General features: G+C 37.1%; 1 protein-coding gene across 1 annotated transcript; it reads left to right on the top strand.

The window, feature by feature from the left end:
• Positions 1-312: 312 nt before the first annotated feature.
• LOC127793440 (transcription factor MYB117-like) lies at positions 313-2831 on the top strand. The gene is made up of 2 exons (XM_052324171.1): positions 313-655; positions 1043-2831. The coding sequence occupies exons 1-2, from the start codon at positions 484-486 to the stop codon at positions 1741-1743; spliced, it is 873 nt and encodes a 290-aa protein (XP_052180131.1). The 5' UTR covers positions 313-483; the 3' UTR covers positions 1744-2831.
• Positions 2832-19913: the final 17082 nt, after the last annotated feature.

Below are 19913 nucleotides of genomic sequence, written 5' to 3'. Positions count from 1 at the left end.
TATATATGTATATGTATCTAATTTTTAGGGTTTAACTTGATGATGGTTAAGTAGATATTTATATATCTCCCTCTCTCTCTCTCTCGTATATATAGTATCTAGTTATTGGGACATGTACAGGTTAACTTTTTATTAATTTATTGGGTAGTCGTGATTTATCATGAGCTATTATTACATTCACTCTAAAATTTACTCAATGCATATCCAACAAAAATAATAGAAGCGGGTTATAAAATTAAAATTAAAAAAAATAATACATTACATATATACAAATACACACACGACAAGAACAAAGAAATAGGCTTGAAAAAAATGTGTCGGCTAAAACCAATAAAAGTGGCTGCTCATCCACAACCCTAAACCAACCCACTTTCTTTCTTATTCTGTTGGTGGCTCTTTTTTCCTCCTCCCCTTTAAATCTTGCTCTTGGACGTCTCTCTGGTGTGTTTGCTTCTAAAGAATTCTTGGTCACCGGCGGCGGCCATGGCTGAAACTAGAGGAGCAGCAGCTAGCTCCGGTGATCATGACGATGAAAGGAATAATTGTCCCCGTGGTCACTGGAGGCCCGCAGAGGATGAAAAACTCCGGCAGCTCGTCGACCAATACGGGCCTCAGAACTGGAACTCAATCGCTGAGAAGCTCCAAGGCCGATCAGGTATATATATATATATATATTCAAACACGCACACACATGTATATCGTATTCATACTGAATCTCTCTCTTTAGATTATATATTCCAAAACTCTCTAGATCTAAGATTCAAATTGCGACTAATTGCTGATTTGGTGCACGTTTCTCTATGGGTTAATTAAAAGCTCAATTGGGTACCTTTTCCGATTACAAATAACCAGATGTTTGATGACTTAATTAGCCAGAAAAAGAGGAAGAAAACGAAAAAGGATGTGTTTGATGTGCCTGGTTATCTGTTTAGTTTGAAGATATATATAAATACACATATATGTTTGTATATATGGGTTTTGACGTTTCTTTTCTTTTTCTTTTTGGCTTGGTTGTGACGTTTCTGATTCTTTATTTATCCAGGGAAAAGTTGCAGGTTGAGGTGGTTCAATCAGCTTGACCCAAGAATTAACAGAAGGCCATTTACGGAGGAGGAAGAAGAAAGGCTTCTTGCAGCTCATCGGATACATGGAAACAAGTGGGCTTTGATATCCAGGCTCTTCCCGGGTCGAACGGACAACGCCGTGAAGAATCACTGGCATGTCATAATGGCAAGAAAGCAAAGGGAACAATCCAAGCTATGTAACAAGAGAAGTAATTACCAAGGCTCTATCACTGTTATTGACTCCAATAGCCTTAAAAACTGCATTGGGAGTTGTCGGTACTACGGGTTCCAAGCCCCAAACAATTCGGGCTCTTGGACGTTCACAAGGCCGGCGGGTTCAGCCACGAAAAATTCAGCTTTGTTTGATCCATTTGGAAGAGAATCCAGCTCTTATTATTGCACCACAGAGAGCTCAAACAGTTCAGACCAGCAGCAGCCTTTTCGCTACTATCTGAATTCTTCCAATTCAGTCGGGTTCCCAAGCTACAAGAGGGTTGTCCCAAGCCCCATTGGATTCTCCAAACCAACAGGTGATGATCATGATAAGGGAACAGATGGAATGGAGATGATGATGATCAAGAGAGATATGCCGTTCGAGGAGGAACAGCGTGGAGACGAAGCCGTAAAGAGGAAGGACATTCCCTTTATAGATTTTCTTGGGGTGGGAATATCTTCTTGATCGCCAAAACCCTAATTATAAAACTTTAATTACATAATTATATATATATATCAACATATAGAGAGAGATGATAGTTACAGGTAGCTAGCTTCACATCATTAATTTTAATTTCTTGTGGATTTCAAATATTGCATTCAAACATCATCTTTAAATTAAATCACTGGAGGTTTAATTAGCTGTTAGTTTAATAATTAAGCTTCTGGGATTTGCAGGCAATTGAAGCACATGCTTCACATACACATTTCTTGTTTTATATCAGCGATGAAATTGCTTGCTTCAAACTGCATGAAATTGCTTGATATGGAAGAATGATGTGTATATATATAGAGAGAGCTATATCTATATTGGTGATTAAGAATATGGAAGAAATGCTTCTAGTTGCTTGATCAGTATGCCATCCAATTGAGTCGGACCTTGCATATATCTTTTCTTCACTAGCATCAATGGTAGAGTGGTTTGTTCCTCCAGTACTAGTGTTAATCCACGTTCATTCTTTATGGAAACTAAGGACTGATACATTCTTGTATAAGTGTTTCTTTTTATTTTTTCCAAGGAAACTGCAGATCTTCTAGAAGCTCTTCGATGCTACTTTGATCCAATTTTAAGACTGACATAATGGGAATGGATGAGAGGGTCAAAAGAGCTTTTATAGGTCCTGTGGGTGTGTGTTTTTGTTGGATTGGCTTAGGCTGCCTCCCTGATCAGAGTTGGGCGAAGTTCATTTTGGTTTTGTGCTTTGTCATGGGTTGGACTCTTCGGAGCTGTAATTGGCTTAAGATAGTTTGAGTGTGTGTCTTCTTGGATGCATGGAAACATATCTCTGCATATCCCTCGGACAGCACTCCCTCTTCCAATTTGTAAGTTTGGCGGTGTTTGTGTCAATCGGCTCATGTTTGTTTCTTGTTTTCTATGTGTTTTGTTAGTGGGGCTGTTTGTTTGGTTAGTCCCATCTGCTAGCTGTTTGGAGCCTTTTGTTATGAGCTCTCGTTTTAATGCATGGCTTCCTCGGGGCAACTTAGCGTCCATTTTCAGGTAAAAAAAAACTGGGAAAACATAAAACAGGTATAGGATGAATGTGATAACGTATCGGTCCCACCTTTTATACCCATGTGGTTTGGCCTAAAGTTAATATTTATCCACTTATGCTTCATTTTATTCACTCATTTGAAAACAAACACTCTAGAGATGGCAATGGGAGGGTATGTGTAATGAATCTCGTATTTGTAGGGCTCTTTGTTTAATTTCTATTTCCATGACTTAATGGTTTTAATAAGTTTATATTTATAGTGTAAATAATTTCATAATAATTTGATAATAAACGAATTTGACAATAATATAAGTAAAAAGCTAAGAATCAACTACTGTAATATTTTAATTTATTTTAATATATTAATTAATTAAAAATACTACATTGGTTTGTTGATAGTGAGGGTGAGAAGGAAGAGAGACTATAACTAGGTTAGGTTTCAAGAATGTGAGAATATGTCTAATTTAGGCTTCTTTTAATTTTGAATATATAAATTTTAATATATAATTAGATAAAATAATATATATATATGTTTGTTTATAATTATATCAAGATAGGGCATGAGCAGGGGATTTTGTCCCCACCATTGTACATGTACTCGATGATATTTTAAATATCTTACTGGACCCTCTTCATGTGTATTTTTTGATACCTCATCAGAATAAAATTGTAATAGATATCTATTAAATAAGGTACCAGATACCATCCCTAATTAAATTAAAGTCAGTTAACAAATATTAATAATCTTAACAAAGAGATATAAGTAGATTATATATCTATTGGGTATATATATATATATATATATGTCCATAGAGAATTGGTACTGTAGGATAATTTTTAATATTTAGCACTAGGGAGGGAAAGAGGTATGACTTGAACGCTCAGCACTCTTGAAATCTGAATATCAAGTCAGTATAAAATAGAAACAATTTAAGATATTAATAATCTGAATGTGTTGGTAACACCAAATACCGAGCTTGTTTAAGATATTAGAATAGATCTACATATTTGGTTTCCTAATTTTTTAATATCGTTATTTTGTTTATTTTTAATAAGGTGGACATTTATATATATTTACACGTATATTTGTGGATTGAACTCAATAAGCTTTTGAGTCACATATTATTGAAGTGCAAGTGCCTTGAGCATATACATATTTATATATATAATATATATATAGTCAGATTAACTAGTGACATAGTGAATTGATTTGAACATGAATGGTGGATGGAATTCAGGAAAAAGAAAAAAATGCAGTCTTAAATCATCTTAATAAGAATTCATCCCCCAATGAAGCTAAATGTGGCAAGCAACCATGACTGACTTTTAAGCCCAAACAACCAAAAAAAAAAAAAAAAAGAAAAGAAAAGGAAAAAACTCAACCTAACAGCAGCGTAAATATTAAGTAAAATAAATACGCAACTTCATACGGATACAAGAAGTCCCATCAAGGTATTAGGTCTGGATTAGGCATGCAATTAGTTCTATTTGGTATGGTAAGCGACGAATTGATGCTAAATTTAAGCCGCAAAACAACCAACTGATGATTGAGACTTCTAGCTGGGTAGGGAAACATCCATTTGATTTCCAATCTTCATGTTAAGAGCAAGAAATCATGGATGGAGCTGAAGTATTTAGGTGGGTTTAAACAAGGCCTTTTATTTTATCAAATGATTACTTGATATCAATGTGATTTTGTGATCAAATCGTGCTCATTTGAGGATTAGTCTTAACGATGATAATGACCATTTTTTGAGGAAACCATGAGGTTAGCTAAACTGTCTTTTTCTTGAGCCACTTATACTTTACAGTTAGGTTGCTCTCAATGGAAAATGGCGAGTCCTTGTTGCCTGAAAGTGAAATATATTAATCAAAACATCTGCACAAAAAAAGGGAAAACCAAACGGTACTTGAATCTAATGGAAACGTGGCATTTTATTAATGTTTTAATTAATAGGATTAGTTTCATGAAACGAAGAATGGAACAAGAAAAGGTCCAACATGTACATTCTTAGGGGTTACTTCATGCTTTGTGTTGGACAACACGTATCCCGCTCTTAAACCCTTTCAATTGGTTCTTCTGAAACTGGTTATTAATAGCCCATGATTATCTGTATAATACGAGTCGTGATCGAACGATTTCTTGTGTTTTTATCTTTGCAATTTTGTGCAAGATTGATGGACTGCAATTAATTAATCCCCACAAGCGGACAAACCAATGGACAATTCATGGTTAAAAGAGAAGGCTGCATTGATCATGATCCACTGCCATGTAACAAAATCCATATTACTTGGGAAACAAGAGGATGGGTAAGTAGTTTCCGAAAACCCTCTAGCCTAGCAAGCCAGGGTTTCATGAAATGGCGGGAGTGAGAAATATATAATTTTTAAGATTTAGGGTTTCATGAGATGGGAGTGTTGGATAGGAACAGTTAATTGAAAGTCGATTTATTGATGGTTTACAGGGTTTGTTGACGTGTTGCCAATTAGATGGTTTCTTGGGGAGCTGAGACAAATAAAAGGTATATTAAAAAGAACAGCTTCATGGATGATAACATTTAAATAGCCATTAATTATTAATTAAAACTAGTCTTCTGATGATCATTCATATTCACTTCTATTGACATAGTCGTACACCCATTTTAGTGTTTAAGCTGCTCCCACGCAGTAGTTTCCGCAGAAAAGTAAAACATTGTTTTTTTTTTTTTTATCAAAGGATAAATATGTATAAATAATCAAATGAATGAACAAGAACACTGGGGATACCCAGGGTACATGGATCCAAACAATTACAAAAGACCCATAGCTATAGACTCATATTGGACTAAAACCTAAGGATACAAAGAAAACATTACCTTGTATACAAAAATTTTAATCCTCCTTAGGAGGATTATTGATAGAGATTATAGATACACCCAATATGGGTTTTTCTGTTACGAAAGGCATCCGTCAAAGTGTTAAATTCAAATGTTTAAATAGCATTTGCTTATGTGCCGTAGGTATTAGATAAAATGTGTTTAATGCATATTAATTAATACACTTTAATCAATTAATAAATTCATAATTAAGTATATTTAATTGAGGAGTATTTAATATAGGCGAATAATGTGTCTAGACTTAATTAGTTAAGATGTATTAGTGTAACAAAACAAATGTAACTTATCTGCAACCTTTGTACATGATAGAAAATACCTTCAAATATATAGATAAATAAAAAATTAATTTTTTTGTTATTCCAAGATTAATTTTTTGTGGTTAATATTTGTTCTCAATTATGTACAAAAACTTTTTAAATTTTTTTAACACTAAAATCTAACTTTCAAATATTCATATCAAATATATACCATCGTTAATATATTATTAAAATAAATTGTTAATTGATAAGCTATCATTCATAATTAAATGACATGACTTTAAAAAATATGAATTGATCAATTGAGTGGAGTGAAATGCCACTCAACTTCCTTACACCCTATCTTCTATGATGAATGAATTGACATTTGGTTGATGCTTTGACAAAAAATTTATTACATTCTACAAACATATAACATTTAAGATTGTTACAGTTTTTCAAACTCGCATTATTTAAGTAAGAATAACCGTTAATAATTCATATAACACAAATAGTCATACAAATTTGAAATGAATTAAAAGTTTGGTCCTAATACTGAAAAAAGTTTAATATATAATTAAAAAATAGTAAAAGCAAGGTATTTTTTTTTGGTAATTTAATAAATGAAATATTCTGTGATTAATATTTTCAAACCTTTGAATGTCTCATAACTGAACAGTCATAGTTTACCTTTGTGGTGGGAATTGGTCATCCAACAAGGTAAAATGACAACATATGCTTTTGTATTAGTTTTAACAATCACTATTGTTAAAACTAATGCCCATATTGAACTATAATGATGGACAATATATCATTCTTTATAATTTCTTTATTTCTTTTTTTTTTTAGTTTAAAATACATACGGAGACTCGAGAAAGAGGGGACTTGCATTGAGTCTAGATCAAGCCTTGAACGCAGGTGAGCATACAACATAGGATATAATTTAAAAAATTGTAAATAATTAATATTAAACAACAAATTTTTAATACTCCCAATGTATGGTGTAATTAGCACCTAAAGTGTAATTAAACCTTATAGAGTCCGACTCTTGGATGGTATATGGAGAGATATTTGTATTTTAACTCTGTCTAAACTTGTGAGAGGAGGTATCTATTTATAAGTAATTGGTGGTATAGAGAATTGACGTCTTTACTTATCCTAGATAAGTGAGGAGATAAATCTTATTCTTGATAGAATGTTTTTATAAGAGTTAAAATTATACGTGACCATGTCCTCTTAGAATTAAAATTATAAGAGTTTTTCTATGTGCTTTAAGGTTTAAAAGAAAGATAATTGAGTATGAAGCGAAGAAAACCAAGTTTTAGATTTATGGGGAAAGATATGTACTGTAATATTAGAAAGAAATACTTGAGTATTTCCCTGAGAAATAGAATGTTTTAGTTGTAATCCAAAACATTCTACTTCTGTAAGAAATCATACTCAAGTATTTTCTTGAGAAATAAAAAGTGTTTTAGTTGTAGTCTAAAATATTCGAGTACTATAGGAGATATGTAATACCCAGGAATGGTTGAAGGTTATAAATAATATTTGATGAATGGCATAAATGGAATTTGCGGAAAAATAAGACTTTAGGGTACACTCACGCAGCTTTGGATGATCGAATTAGACGGAGGCCCAGATCCTAGATAGCTAAGGAAAACGGTATAGTATCGATGAATGATTTAAGTTATGATTTTTAGTGATGAAAGAAATTGGATCGGGAATAGTTTTCGGTACAGCTGTTGACTGGACTGAGAAAATCAAATCGACGTAAGAGATGTCTGAAAAGTCAACGGAGCATGTCAAGGACTAATATTTATTGTATAGAACAACCCTTAAGTGATTTTGGGTTGAATCAAATGGATTCAATGTCAACACGATCAGTTGAGCCTAAGTGCAATTTTCTAATTTTGCCCGAGCGAGGTCAAAACGATAATTTTTCGAAAGTTTTAGGGGTCAAGTGAAAAGTATAAGACTTGTGGGCCTTAGTGATGGTGTTGGAAAGATCAGGGGTAGCATGAAAGGGGCCAAAATGAGATTAGATGAAATCAAGGGGTCAAAATGCAATTTATGAAAATCTGGTGGTGTAAACGCAATGAAGGAAAATGGCCGCCGCACTGCCACCGCATGTGGCTGTCGTTTTAGGCAATGGGACGGCCGAGAGTGGCTTGGGGGAGGTGCTATACGGCAGTAAGAAGGCTTGGGGGCCAAGCTTAGCCTTTGATTAGCCGTGAGGTGATCAAATTTTTAGTATAAATAGGGCTAAGGGTTTCGAGTTTTTGAAGCACAAATCAACAGCGTTTTTAAATGATTTTTGGAGCTTTGATAGAGGGCTTTTGGTCACAAGGAATCAAGGATTATTTTGGGTTCATTTTTAGGCATTTTGGTGTTTGTTTGAGGGCTGTTTGAGCTTGGCCGAGGGTTAGAGGCGGACCGCCATCGTCGGACCTACAACTTGACTTTCGAGGCCTTTTTCAGTGGCCTTTCGGCTTGAAACCGATGGGGTTGTGATCGACTTCAAGAGGGCTTCAAGGGGGTACCGATTTTAGGGTCATCGGAGCAACCGCCGGCGACTGGTTCGAGGAAGAAGATGGTGGCGCGTGCAGCCACGCGCCAGCCTTCACCCTCACACACGCGCCAAGCGCGTGAGGGTGTGTGAGCAAGGGCATTTTGGTAAATTTAATTCCAGAATTTTTATATATTTATTTTAGGATTTATCATGTTGAAATATTTGAGAAAATGTTTGAGAAAATAATTATTTTGGAATTATCAAGGTGAAAATTGGGAGAAAATTGAGGAAAATGAATTTTAATGCTTCCTTAATTAAATGTGGTGTTTAGGAAGTGTTGTGGTTCGAGGTTGAACTGTAAGTTCGAGTATTTGTGTTTTGGCACACAAAACGAGGCATTGCACGAGGATCAATGCGATCCGAATACGTCGAGGTGAGTGTTCTACCTGAAAACTTGGTTTTAAGTTGTGAGTAGTTTACCCTAAAACTTGATATTTGTGTTACCTAAATGTGTTGTGGATTTCACGCAAAATGGTTTTTGTGCATTGAAACGGTAACCGGTGACGGTTCGTTTTATGAGGGTGGTTCGTCCCTAAATGTTTTGAAATTGGCATTGCATTTTATAAAACTGTTGTTTATATGATGCATTGAATTGTGAAATGTGGCATTGTCTTGCATTTTTGTGCGTACGTATGGATGTCAGCCTCGGATGTTGTCTGGATAGTGTAACCATAATTCTCCAAGGGTGTGACAGAATAATAGGGGTATCTGATGCTGGTGTGCATGTCTGGATAGCCGCATTGGTTTTCGTGCCAGATAGTTTGGTCAGGGAAGTTGCACTAGGACGACTAGGTGGTCCATACTGTGTTATTCATGTGGGATGTTAGCCTAGGATGTTGTCTGGATAGTGTAGCCGTAATTCTCCAAGGGCGTGACGGAATAATAGGGGTATCTGATGTTGGTGAGCATGTCAGGATAACCGCCTTGATTTTTGTGCCAGGCCGTTTGGTCAGGGAAGTTGCACTAGGATGACTAGGTGGTCCATGTGAAATTTTGGAGTTGTGATTGCATGGTGGTTCTTGGATGCTTAAGGTGGGAACGTAATCTGGTGAGATGAGTTGGCAGCCCCATTTAAACTAGAATCGCTTCGTGTCGTTGAGTCGGTATGGTGGCATAGCTTTTAGAGAGATTGCTCTTTTCCCGTGGTAGGGTTAAGCACTGGAGATTCTCTTGGGCTAGGGCTTACCGGGTGTATTGGTTTATTTCATGTCTTGCATTCATTCATGAAAAATGTAATTTTGAACTCTCACTTAGATGATTCAGCATCTAATTTGGATTATGTCCCTGGAATATTCAAATGTTCCAGGTGAAGGCAGTGGTGCGAAGGGGAAAGGAAATTGCCGAGGGATGACGGCGATAGAGGATGTTTTATATTATGTCTTTTTAGTTATGTTGTTTATTTTGAAAATGTCATGTAAATGTTGGTGCAACTTCATATATAAATAAAGTTGTTTTGGTTTTGACCTGTTAAGGTTTTGATCTAGCTTCCGCATTTGAGTTGGTGAACCTATCTTAGTTTATTGATGGTTCATAGTTGATATACTGAGAAGGTGTAATGGGATCTTCGGGGAATGGTGTTTGTGTTGGATATCAGTTATTTGTTTGAAAAAAAAAAAAAATTATATTCCCGGAATCTTACGTTACGTAACGCCTTTCTGGGAGAGCGGGGTGTTATAAGATAATACTCGAGTATTTCCTTGAGAAATAGAGAGGGCCTTATTTGCAGAAAAAAAATACTTGAGCATTGGAGAAAATGATACTCGAGTATTTGAGGATTTCATCAAAAACTAAAATATAATTTTTCACAATATTGAACTACCAAAAATTGAAGGTCAAAAAATTTAAAAGTATAGCATTGGAATGCAATTATTTCATTCTAATATCATACCAAATTATTGTTTAATCGATCTCTCTAATTGTTGCAGACTAATTTTTAGCTCATGAACTTGGTTTTCTCAACATAAAGATCATGGTAAGTTTGTCAGCAACAAGTATGGTCCAGTCAATTGCTGTTTCACTGTACTAGCCACTAGTGTAGTTGACTGTTGATAATCTTGGCTACATAAGGATGTGAAAAGAGAGAAGAAGTACATAGAAATCACTTGAAAGAAAAAAAGTCTCATGTTCTTCTTCCTTTAACAATTTTTTTTTGCAACCTTTACTACATAGAAAATAGAATTTGTTGCATATCTGAGAGTCCTCCTTTGTATAGCCATTGTAATGCACCTTGAATGTTACCTTTAGTGAGGCTTTCTTGTACTATAAGTGTATCTCACAAATCTTTTTCTTTGCATTGTAAAGATCATTGAGACAGTGATATGTGAGGGGTTATTGCTTCAACCCTAGAAAAACATTTTTAAGGTCAAGTGCTTGAATTTGTGAAAAAACACCAAGAAGGTTGGTGCTTGAGCCTATGTAAAAAACATAAGATCATTAGAAAATCAATTGTAAAGAGGATAGTGCTTGCCTATTCAAAAAACACTTAGATAATGGATTTGAAAAATCTTTAGCAAGGAGTCAATAGGTAGTGGATGTAGGTAAGTTTTCAAACCACTATAAATTTCAGTTCATCTATGATTTCAATTTTCTAATTATTCTTGTTAATTCTTGATATATTTCAATTGGCAATTTTTTTTTTGAATCTTAATTCACACTCATTTTTAAACTTCATTTGGCTAATTTCTTTTCAACAAGTGGTATTAGAGTAGGTATCTCATATCGAAGGTTTAATATCCCAAGAACAAAGATTTTGATGGCTCAAGTACAAAATGGAACCATCCAAGAAAGCCAATCTTACAACAAATCACCATTCTTTTACAACTACTATGCCTATTGGAAGAACAAAATGAAAAACTTCATTATGTCAAAAGATGTTAAAGCCTGGAGAAACATTGTGATTCGCTTCACCATGCCTACCATTAAGGAGGACAATGTGAAGGTGCCAAAACTAAAGGAAAAATGGGATGAGAAGGATATAAGATTCATTAAGTTAAATGCAGTTGCCATAACCATGCTGCAGTGTGCTTTAAATGCAAAGGAGTACAATCAAATATCATCCTACAAATCAACAAATGAGATCTGGGACAAACTTGAGGTAACACATGGAAGAACCTCAAAGGAAAAATGTTCTAAAATTAGAATGCTTTAACATGATTATGAATTAATGATGCAACCTAGTGAGACTATCAAAGATATATACACTAGACTTAATATCATTAGTATTAACTCTCAACAATCTTGGAAAACCCATTCCAAATGAAGATATTATAGAAAAAGTTCTGATAAAATACCTTCAAAAGGTATGTGGGCTAGCTCATTCCTTCATCAACTTCTAGCTTATGCAAATTAACTGCACCCTCAATCAGCACGCTGATGCCTTATCAAAGCTAGCCTTGGGAAGGGACGTTCCTAGGCAATTGATACACATGGAGGTCTTACAAAACCAAGCATTGAGGAATATGAGGTTGAGGCTACTACCAATTTCATCAAATTGGTGGAAAATTAAAGAATGTTTATTCTCAAGCATCTTCAAATAGGGAAACTTCCTCTACACCATCAGAAGCTAGGTAACTAAAAATCCTAGCGGCTTATTTCACAATCATCGAGAACATTCTCTATAAGCGAGCTACACAATGCCACTCTTGAAATGCCTAATAATAAGAAGTATAGTTGTAATACCCCATATTTTCGTGAATTTGCCACATATTTTAAGTGAGATTAAAATACCGAAAAATATGCTTGAAATCGCAGCAAGTAACCGAATCAACTGTAGGGAGTGCCCTAGAAATTAGATACCTAAGGACAAAGGTATATATTTGATGATCGTCTCGAGGCGAGATTTATGACACTGAAAGAAATAAAATAAAAGATAATTTTTAGGTTAAGCTAAGTTGTGGCCTAAAAAGATCGAATGATGGTAAAGGCTTCCCGAAAATCGTATATATCAAGTAATTTTGAGTTATTAATTTTGAGATTTTAGGTATCTCGATAAATTGGATGTTTGAGGGTGTAATTGTAATTAGAGAATTATCCAAATGAAATAAGGATGAAATTATAAGCTCATGTGGTAAAATATTAAAGTTGAGAACTTGAAATAAGGGTCAAAATATCATTTGGAAGAAGTTTGAGGTTTTAGCTTGGATTTCAAAAGTTAAATTTATTCTAGCTTTGGATTTGAAAAGCCATTCAATTATAGGTTTGAGTCTTTGGAGTCCATGGCTTAGATTGTGACAAATGGCATAATAAGATTGGTTCAAGTAATCTATAAATAGGCACCATGAGTTGTTCTCAAATCATTCAAGGAAAATTTGAGAGTTGAGGCATTCTAAGTGGAGGAGCTTGCTCTAGAGAGAGAGAGGAGGAAGTTCTCCAAGAAGGCGGGAAGAAAGCGGCGGAGAAGCGGTGGACAACGAGCCTTGTTGGAGTTGCGAGTTTTCGCTAGAATTTGTTAAAATCAGTCAGAAAAAAGGGAGGTAAGTCCATTTTTTTTTAATAATCCTTTAGAGGGGGAAGAGAGGGTCGCGTAGGTTCAAATGGGGGTCGAATTGGAGTTAAAATGAGGAAGTTATGGCCAAAATACGAAAACGGGACGAAGTTGTCTGAAATCTGCTGTGCAGTGCGTGAGTTACACGTGTCGGAAGTGGCTGCGCGTTAAGGCGCATGGCCAACCTTCTCAAGGCGCATGAGGGCGAGTGAGATGTCCTTTTTCCATGAAATTTTCCAGTCATGCCCCTGCTTTAATGCCCCTCAACCCTATATAAAAATATTTGAGGTTAGGTTTACCAAAACGATTGTTTTCTACAGAAACCTAGGCCGTTTGCAGTGAAATTGTACCGTCCAAGAGATAAACCAACAAGGTGAGACTCCTATACTCCAAATCCTATTCTTTTATTCTCTTATGAGAGATTTCTATTGCATCAGATGTGTTTCATGAAGTTCTTATATGTAGACTCTTGTTATTCTCTTCGTGAAATCATGTTGCATATACGAGCTGTATTTTTCTGGGAAATATATGTTGTTGGCTTTTTAACTATTGCATTTATACAATTTGTGGGGCCATACTATCGTACCTATTTGTTGTTGGCCGAGGGCAAAAGTCGGATATCCCCCGAGAGGCGCTATGCGTGCGCCATCGAGAAAGCTCTCGTGGGGAAGACCGTGAGTCTAAGGAACAATGGATGTGGTGCTTGCATGAGTTCTATGAGGTCAGTCTAAAGTGATATGGTTAGGGACCTCCCGAGAGTCTAAGGATGTGCATTAACTACCGTCAGCTAAATAAGGCCACGGTAAAGAGCAAGTATCCGCTCCTAAGGATAGACGAGTTATTTGATCAACTACAGGGAGCAAAAGTGTTCTCGAAGATTGATTTGAGATCTGGATATTATCAGCTGAGAATTAAACCAGATGATGTTCCGAAGATGGCATTTCGGTCGAGGTATGGCCATTTTGAGTATTTTGTAATGCCATTTGGATTAACTAAATGCTCCAGCAGCGTTTATGGATCTTATGAATAGGGTGTTGAAGCCCTACCTGGATCGGTTTGTGATCGTCTTCATAGATGAGATATTGGTGTATTCTTCAAATGAGAGTGACCACGAGGAGCACTTGAGAATAGTGCTAGGAACCCTCAGGAAACTCCAATTATATGGCAAGTTCTTGAAGTGCGAGTTCTGGTTATCCCAAGTGGCGTTTCTTGGGCATGTGATCTCAGCCGAAGGAATCTTAGTGGATCCAGCCTAGATTAAGGCCATTTTAGGATGGAAATAGCCAACATGCATGACCGAAGTGCCAAGCTTTTTGGGATTGGCAGGCTACTATCAAAGATTCATGGAAGGGTTTTCAAAAATAACCGCACCTATGACGAAGCTCATACGGAAGGAGGTCAAGTTCGAATGGACTGCCGAGTGCGAGGAAAGCTTTTATGAGCTCAAGGATAGACTGACCTGGGCACCTGTTCTGGGACTGCCTAGTGGGCTTGGTGGATATGTTGTATACACTAATGCCTCGAAGGTTGGTTTGGGTTGTGTATTGATGCAACACGGTCAGGTAATAGCGTATGGATCACACCAGTTGAAAAAACACGAAGTGAACTACCCAACGCATGACTTGGAGCTGGCAGCAGTGGTATATGCTCTGAAGCTATGGAAGCACTACCCATATGGAGAGATGTTCGATGTATTCACGGACCACAAAAGTCTAAGGTATGTGTTCTCTCAGAAAGAGTTGAACATGAGGCAGCGACGATGGATGGAGTTCCTGAAGGACTACGACTGCACCATCTTCTATCACCTGGGGCATGCCAATGTGGTGGCTGATGCTTTGAGCAAGACTGTGCCTACTGTTATAGCCGGGTTGATGGCCCAGGAGTGGCTGTTGATTAAGGATTTTAGCCTAATGACGATGAGTGTAGTACCGAAGGGATCTTCTATCCTAGTAGCTGGCCTGGTAGTTTGACTGGATCTGGAGACCAAGATACGAGAGGCTAATGGGAGTGACTGGCGTATACGTCTATGGGTAGACGAGCAAGGCTAGCCCAAGAGTTCAGATTTTGAGATGCGAAATGGCTTTCTCAGGTTTCGGGGTAAAGTGTACGTGCCAAACCTTCGGGAGTTGAGGAAGAAAATTCTGGATGAAGCCCACAGAGCTAAGTACACCGTGCACTTGGGAGCCACGAAGATGTATCGAGATCTTCGAGAAATCTACTGGTGGCCTGGGATGAAGGCCAGCGTGGCTAGGAGTGTGGTACAATGTGATATATGCCAAAGGGTAAAGATTAAGCACCAGAAACCCGTAGGATTGATGAGACCTTTGGAAGTTCCCGAGTGAAAATGGGAACATATCACGATGGATTTCATGACAGGATTTCCGAAGAGTCGAAGGGGCTATGATGCCATTTGGGTGGTGGTGACAGGTTGACAAAGTCAGCGCATTTCCTACCTACTAGGATGGATCAACCGGTACAGGATTTGCAGAGTAATACGTGAAGGAAATCGTACGACTCCATGGTGCGCCGGTAAGTATAGTTTCAGATCGGGACCCGAGGTTTATCTTGAGATTTTAGGATAGTTTGTAGGAATGCATGGGGACCTAGCTAAAATTGAGTATGGCTTATCACCCCCAGACTGATGGGCAATCGGAGAGGACTATTCAAACACTTGAAGATATGTTAAGATCCTATGCCCTTGATTTTGGAAGAAATTGGGAGGAGCATTTGCCATTAGTAGAATTCGCGTACAACAATAGTTACCACGGCACCATCAGGATGGCTTTTTATGAGGCTTTGTATGGAAGAAAGTGTCGATCACCTATTCGTTGGATTGAAGTAGGGGAACGATAGATGTTGGGGCCCGAGCTTGTGCAATAGACTACCAATAAGATTCAAATAATCCAAGAGAGGATGCGAGCTACGCAAAGCCAACAAAAATCTTATGCTGATAAAAAAAGAAGGGATCTAGAGTTCGAGTTAGGGGATCTGGTGTATCTCAAGGTGTCACCCTAGCATTTGGTGATGCGTGGAAGTAGTAAAGGAAAGCTGAAGCCAAGATATATAGGACCATATCCGATTGTGGAAAGAGTTGAACCTTTGGCCTATCGATTGGAGCTTCCGCCTACCTTGTCCGGGATTCATAATGTCTTCCACATCTCCCAACTTCGAAGGCATGTGCCAGATCCAACTCTTGGAGTTCGAGTGGAGACAATTGAGCTAAGGAATGACTTAACCTACCCGGAGTCACGTGGAGCAATTTTAGGTCGCCGGATTCAAGTATTGCGAAATAAAGAGATCCCGTTAGTGAAGGTTCAGTAGGAAAAGCACTCAGATGATGAGGCAACGTGGAAACTTGAGGAAACAATTAGGAAGAAATATCCTCATCTGTTTAAGGAAATGGAAATAGAGTAGGAAATTTTTATATTTTCTTCCAGAAATTGTATTCCAGAATGCAATAATTATTTAACCTTCAATAATTTTGAGGACGAAATTCATTTAAGGGGGGGAGAATGTAATACCCCATATTTTCGTGAATTTGCCACGTATTTTAAGTGTGATTAAAATATCAAAAAATATGCTTGAAATGGCAGCAAGTGACCAAATCAGTTGTAGGGAGTGCCCTAGAGCTTAGATACCTAAGTACAAAGGTATATTTTTGACGAGCGTCTCGAGGCGAGATTTATGACACTGAAAGAAATAAAATAAGAGATGATTTTTCGGTTAAACTAAGTTGTAGCCTAAAAAGACCTAATGATGGTAAAGGCTTCCCGAAAATTGTATATATCAAGTAATTTTGAGTTATTAATTTTGAGATTTTAGGTATCTCGATAAATTGGATGTTTGAGGGTGTAATTGTAATTAGAGAATTGTCCAAATGAAATAAGGATAAAATTATAAGCTCATGTGGTAAAATATTAAAGTTGAGAACTTGAAATAAGGGCCAAAATGTCATTTGGAAGAAGTTTGGGGTTTTAGTTTGGATTTCAAAAGTTAAATTTATTTTAGCTTTGGATTTGAAAAGCCATTCAATTATAGGTTTGAGTCTTTGGAGTCCATGGCTTAGATTGTGACAAGTGACATAATATGATTGATTCAAGTAATCTATAAATAGGCACCATGAGTTGTTCTCAAATCATTCAAGGAGGCTTTTAGATTTGAGGCATTCTAAGTGGAGGAGTTTGCTCTAGAGAGAGAGGAGGAAGTTCTCCAAGAAGACGGGAAGAAAGCGGCGGAGAAGCAGCGAACAACGAGCCTCGTTGGAGTTGCGGGTCTTAGCTGGAATTCATCAAAATTAGTTAGAAAAAAGTGAGGTAAGTCCATTTTTTTTATAATCCTGTAGAGGGGGAAGAGAGGGTCGTGTAGGTTCAAATGGGGGTCGAATCGGAGTTAAAATGAGGAAGTTATGGCCGAAATACTAAAACAGGACAAAGTTGTCCGAAATATGTTGTGTAGTGCGTGAGTTACACACGCTGGAAGTGGCTGCGTGTGAAGGTGCATGGCCAACCTTCTTGGGGCATGTGAGGGCATGTATGATGTCCTTTTTCCATGAAATTTTCCAGTCATGCCCCTGCTTTAATGCCCCTCAACCCTATATAAAAATATTTGAGGTTAGGTTTACCGAAATGCGTGTTTTCTACAGAAACTTAAGCCGTTTGCAGTGAAATCGTACCATCCAAGAGATAAACTAACAAGGTGAGACTCCTATACTCCAAATCCTATTTTTTTATCCTCTTATGAGAGACTTATATTGCATGAGATATGTTGCGTGAAGTTCTTATACGTAGACTCTTGTTATTCTCTTCGTGAAATCATGTTGCATATATGAACTGTATTTTTCTGGGAAATATATGCTGTTGGCTTTTTAACTATTGCATTTATAAAATTTGTGTGGCCATACTGTTGTACGTATTTATTGTTGGCCGAGGGCAAAAGTCAAATATCCCCGGAGAGGCATTATGCGTGCGCTATCGAGAAAGCTCTCGTGGGGAAGACCGTGAGTCTAAGGAACAACGGATGTGGTGCTTGCATGAGTTCTATGAGGTGGGGCTATAATGACATGGTTAGGGACCTCCCGAGAGGCGCTATGTCTGCGCCATTGAGAAAGCTCTCGTTGGCGGAGGCTAACGTGTTCACGAGGCACTTCAGAGTAGTTCTCCTTGTCTTCTCATACATTTTTACCTGATCATGCATCGATATAAACTGTTTTTTGAGTTTCTCACTAGAAGATTCATCTTCTAATTGGACTATGTCCCTGGAATATTCAAATGTTTCAGGTTCGACGAGCGGCCCTAAGGGAAAGGAGGTAGCTGAAGAATAAGCTTAATTTACTGCTTGTAACATGTTTAGCATATTTTTATTTATGTGCGAACCTATGTAATTTTGGATATGTTTAAAATGTTCAGTTATCACTTTCTAGAGATGATGTCCATGTAATACATTTTGTATACGTCTTGAACAATTTTATGATAAATAAAGCATTATGGTTGTGAACCATATCAGGTTCGATCTAGCTTTCGCATTTGAAATTTTAACGCCTATCTTAGCTATTCGATTATTGGGTTTGTTAAGCTGAGGAGGTAAAAATTAGGGTTTTTGGGATATTGTGTGAGTATAATAGCTATTGTGATATGAAAACTTTTTATATTCCCAAAATCCTAAGTTATAATATGCTCAAGAAATTTGGTGTGTTACAGTAGTGATCTCTCAACGAGGTGCACGAGAGAGATTGCGGAGAGCACTTAGGGGTAAGAGCCTTAGTAGCAAAAATCTTAAGGGCAAGCTTCTTTTGACCCACACAACATCAAGACATTGTTGCCAAAGTGTGATTATGTGATAAGTGCCAAAGACACTCCCTACTATCTTTTACTTTCTCGGTGTTCATTCAACAAATCTTTCAACCTATCCCATTTGCTCAATTGGGATTGGACATATATACTTGACCCATTCCTTATCACTTCCAGTTAGCGAAAATTCTTGCTAGTGGCCACCGACTATTTTACTAAATGGATTAAAGCTAAACCAGTAGCCACCATTACCATGAAGAAAATGGAGAATATGGTGTGGAAAGACATAATTGCCACTTCAACATTCCCCCGAATTCTCAACACCGACCACAACATGTAGTTCAATTCTAAAGCATTTTGTGCCTTTTGCCAAAGATGGAGAATTTGCCTCTGTATGGCCTCCATTGCATATCCTTAGGTGAATGGTCAAGTTGAAGCCAAAAACAAGACAATTCTCCACGACCATAAGACTTGGCATGAAAAGGCTAAAATAGCTTGGGTGGATGAGCTCCCTACCGTCCTATGGGGCTACAAAACTACCAATTGAGTGTCAACTAGGGAAATACCTGTCAACCTCATTTGTGGGACTGAAGCTTTATTCTAGTTGAGGTGGATATTCAATCCCTGCGTGTGATGACCTTTGATGAAAAATCCAAATTGGAGAAACTATGAAACAATATTTAGACTTGATTGGCTGACTGAGGATTTGAGCTTCCATTGGACTAGTAACCTATCACAAAAGGGTTGCCACTTACTCATTGCAATAAGGGGATCTCGTCCTTAGAAGGTTTTCCATTACCAATGCACTTTGAGAATAGGGTTAACTAATTAAGAGCAAATTAGGAGGGCCCATATCGTATTCAAAAAATGTTAGGACCCAACACCTTCATTCTTCATATGTTGCAAGGGGAGACACTTGGTGGCTGCACTCTCACCCTATAATAAAAACACAATAAAAAAAACACAATAAAACTTTTATATATTTTTCTTTATTTTGGTGAGAGGTTTATACTCATTAGTGTACGAGTGCAGTTGTAGTTCAAATTTAAATTTGTATTTTCTGGATGAGTCCAGGTCGTCCACTGAGAGATTTAATTATGAAAAAAGAAAAAGAATGTCACACACACACACACACACATTTGGACAATTGACAACAAGATTTTTTTATGGATTTTTAGATAACAGATATTAGG

Source organism: Diospyros lotus, unplaced genomic scaffold, assembly GCF_014633365.1.
Source record: "Diospyros lotus cultivar Yz01 unplaced genomic scaffold, ASM1463336v1 superscaf4, whole genome shotgun sequence".
NCBI classification, from domain to species: domain Eukaryota; kingdom Viridiplantae; phylum Streptophyta; class Magnoliopsida; order Ericales; family Ebenaceae; genus Diospyros; species Diospyros lotus.
Note: the sequence above shows the minus strand (reverse complement) of the source record. Positions and strands in the feature narration are given on the sequence as shown.

Excerpts from the sequence above, each read along its gene's own strand:
- LOC127793440 (XM_052324171.1), top strand. The coding sequence starts at position 484 with ATGGCTGAAACTAGAGGAGCAGCAGCTAGCTCCGGTGATCATGACGAT. Across the intron at positions 656-1,042 it reads GAAGCTCCAAGGCCGATCAG|GGAAAAGTTGCAGGTTGAGG; the intron begins GTATATATATAT and ends TTATTTATCCAG.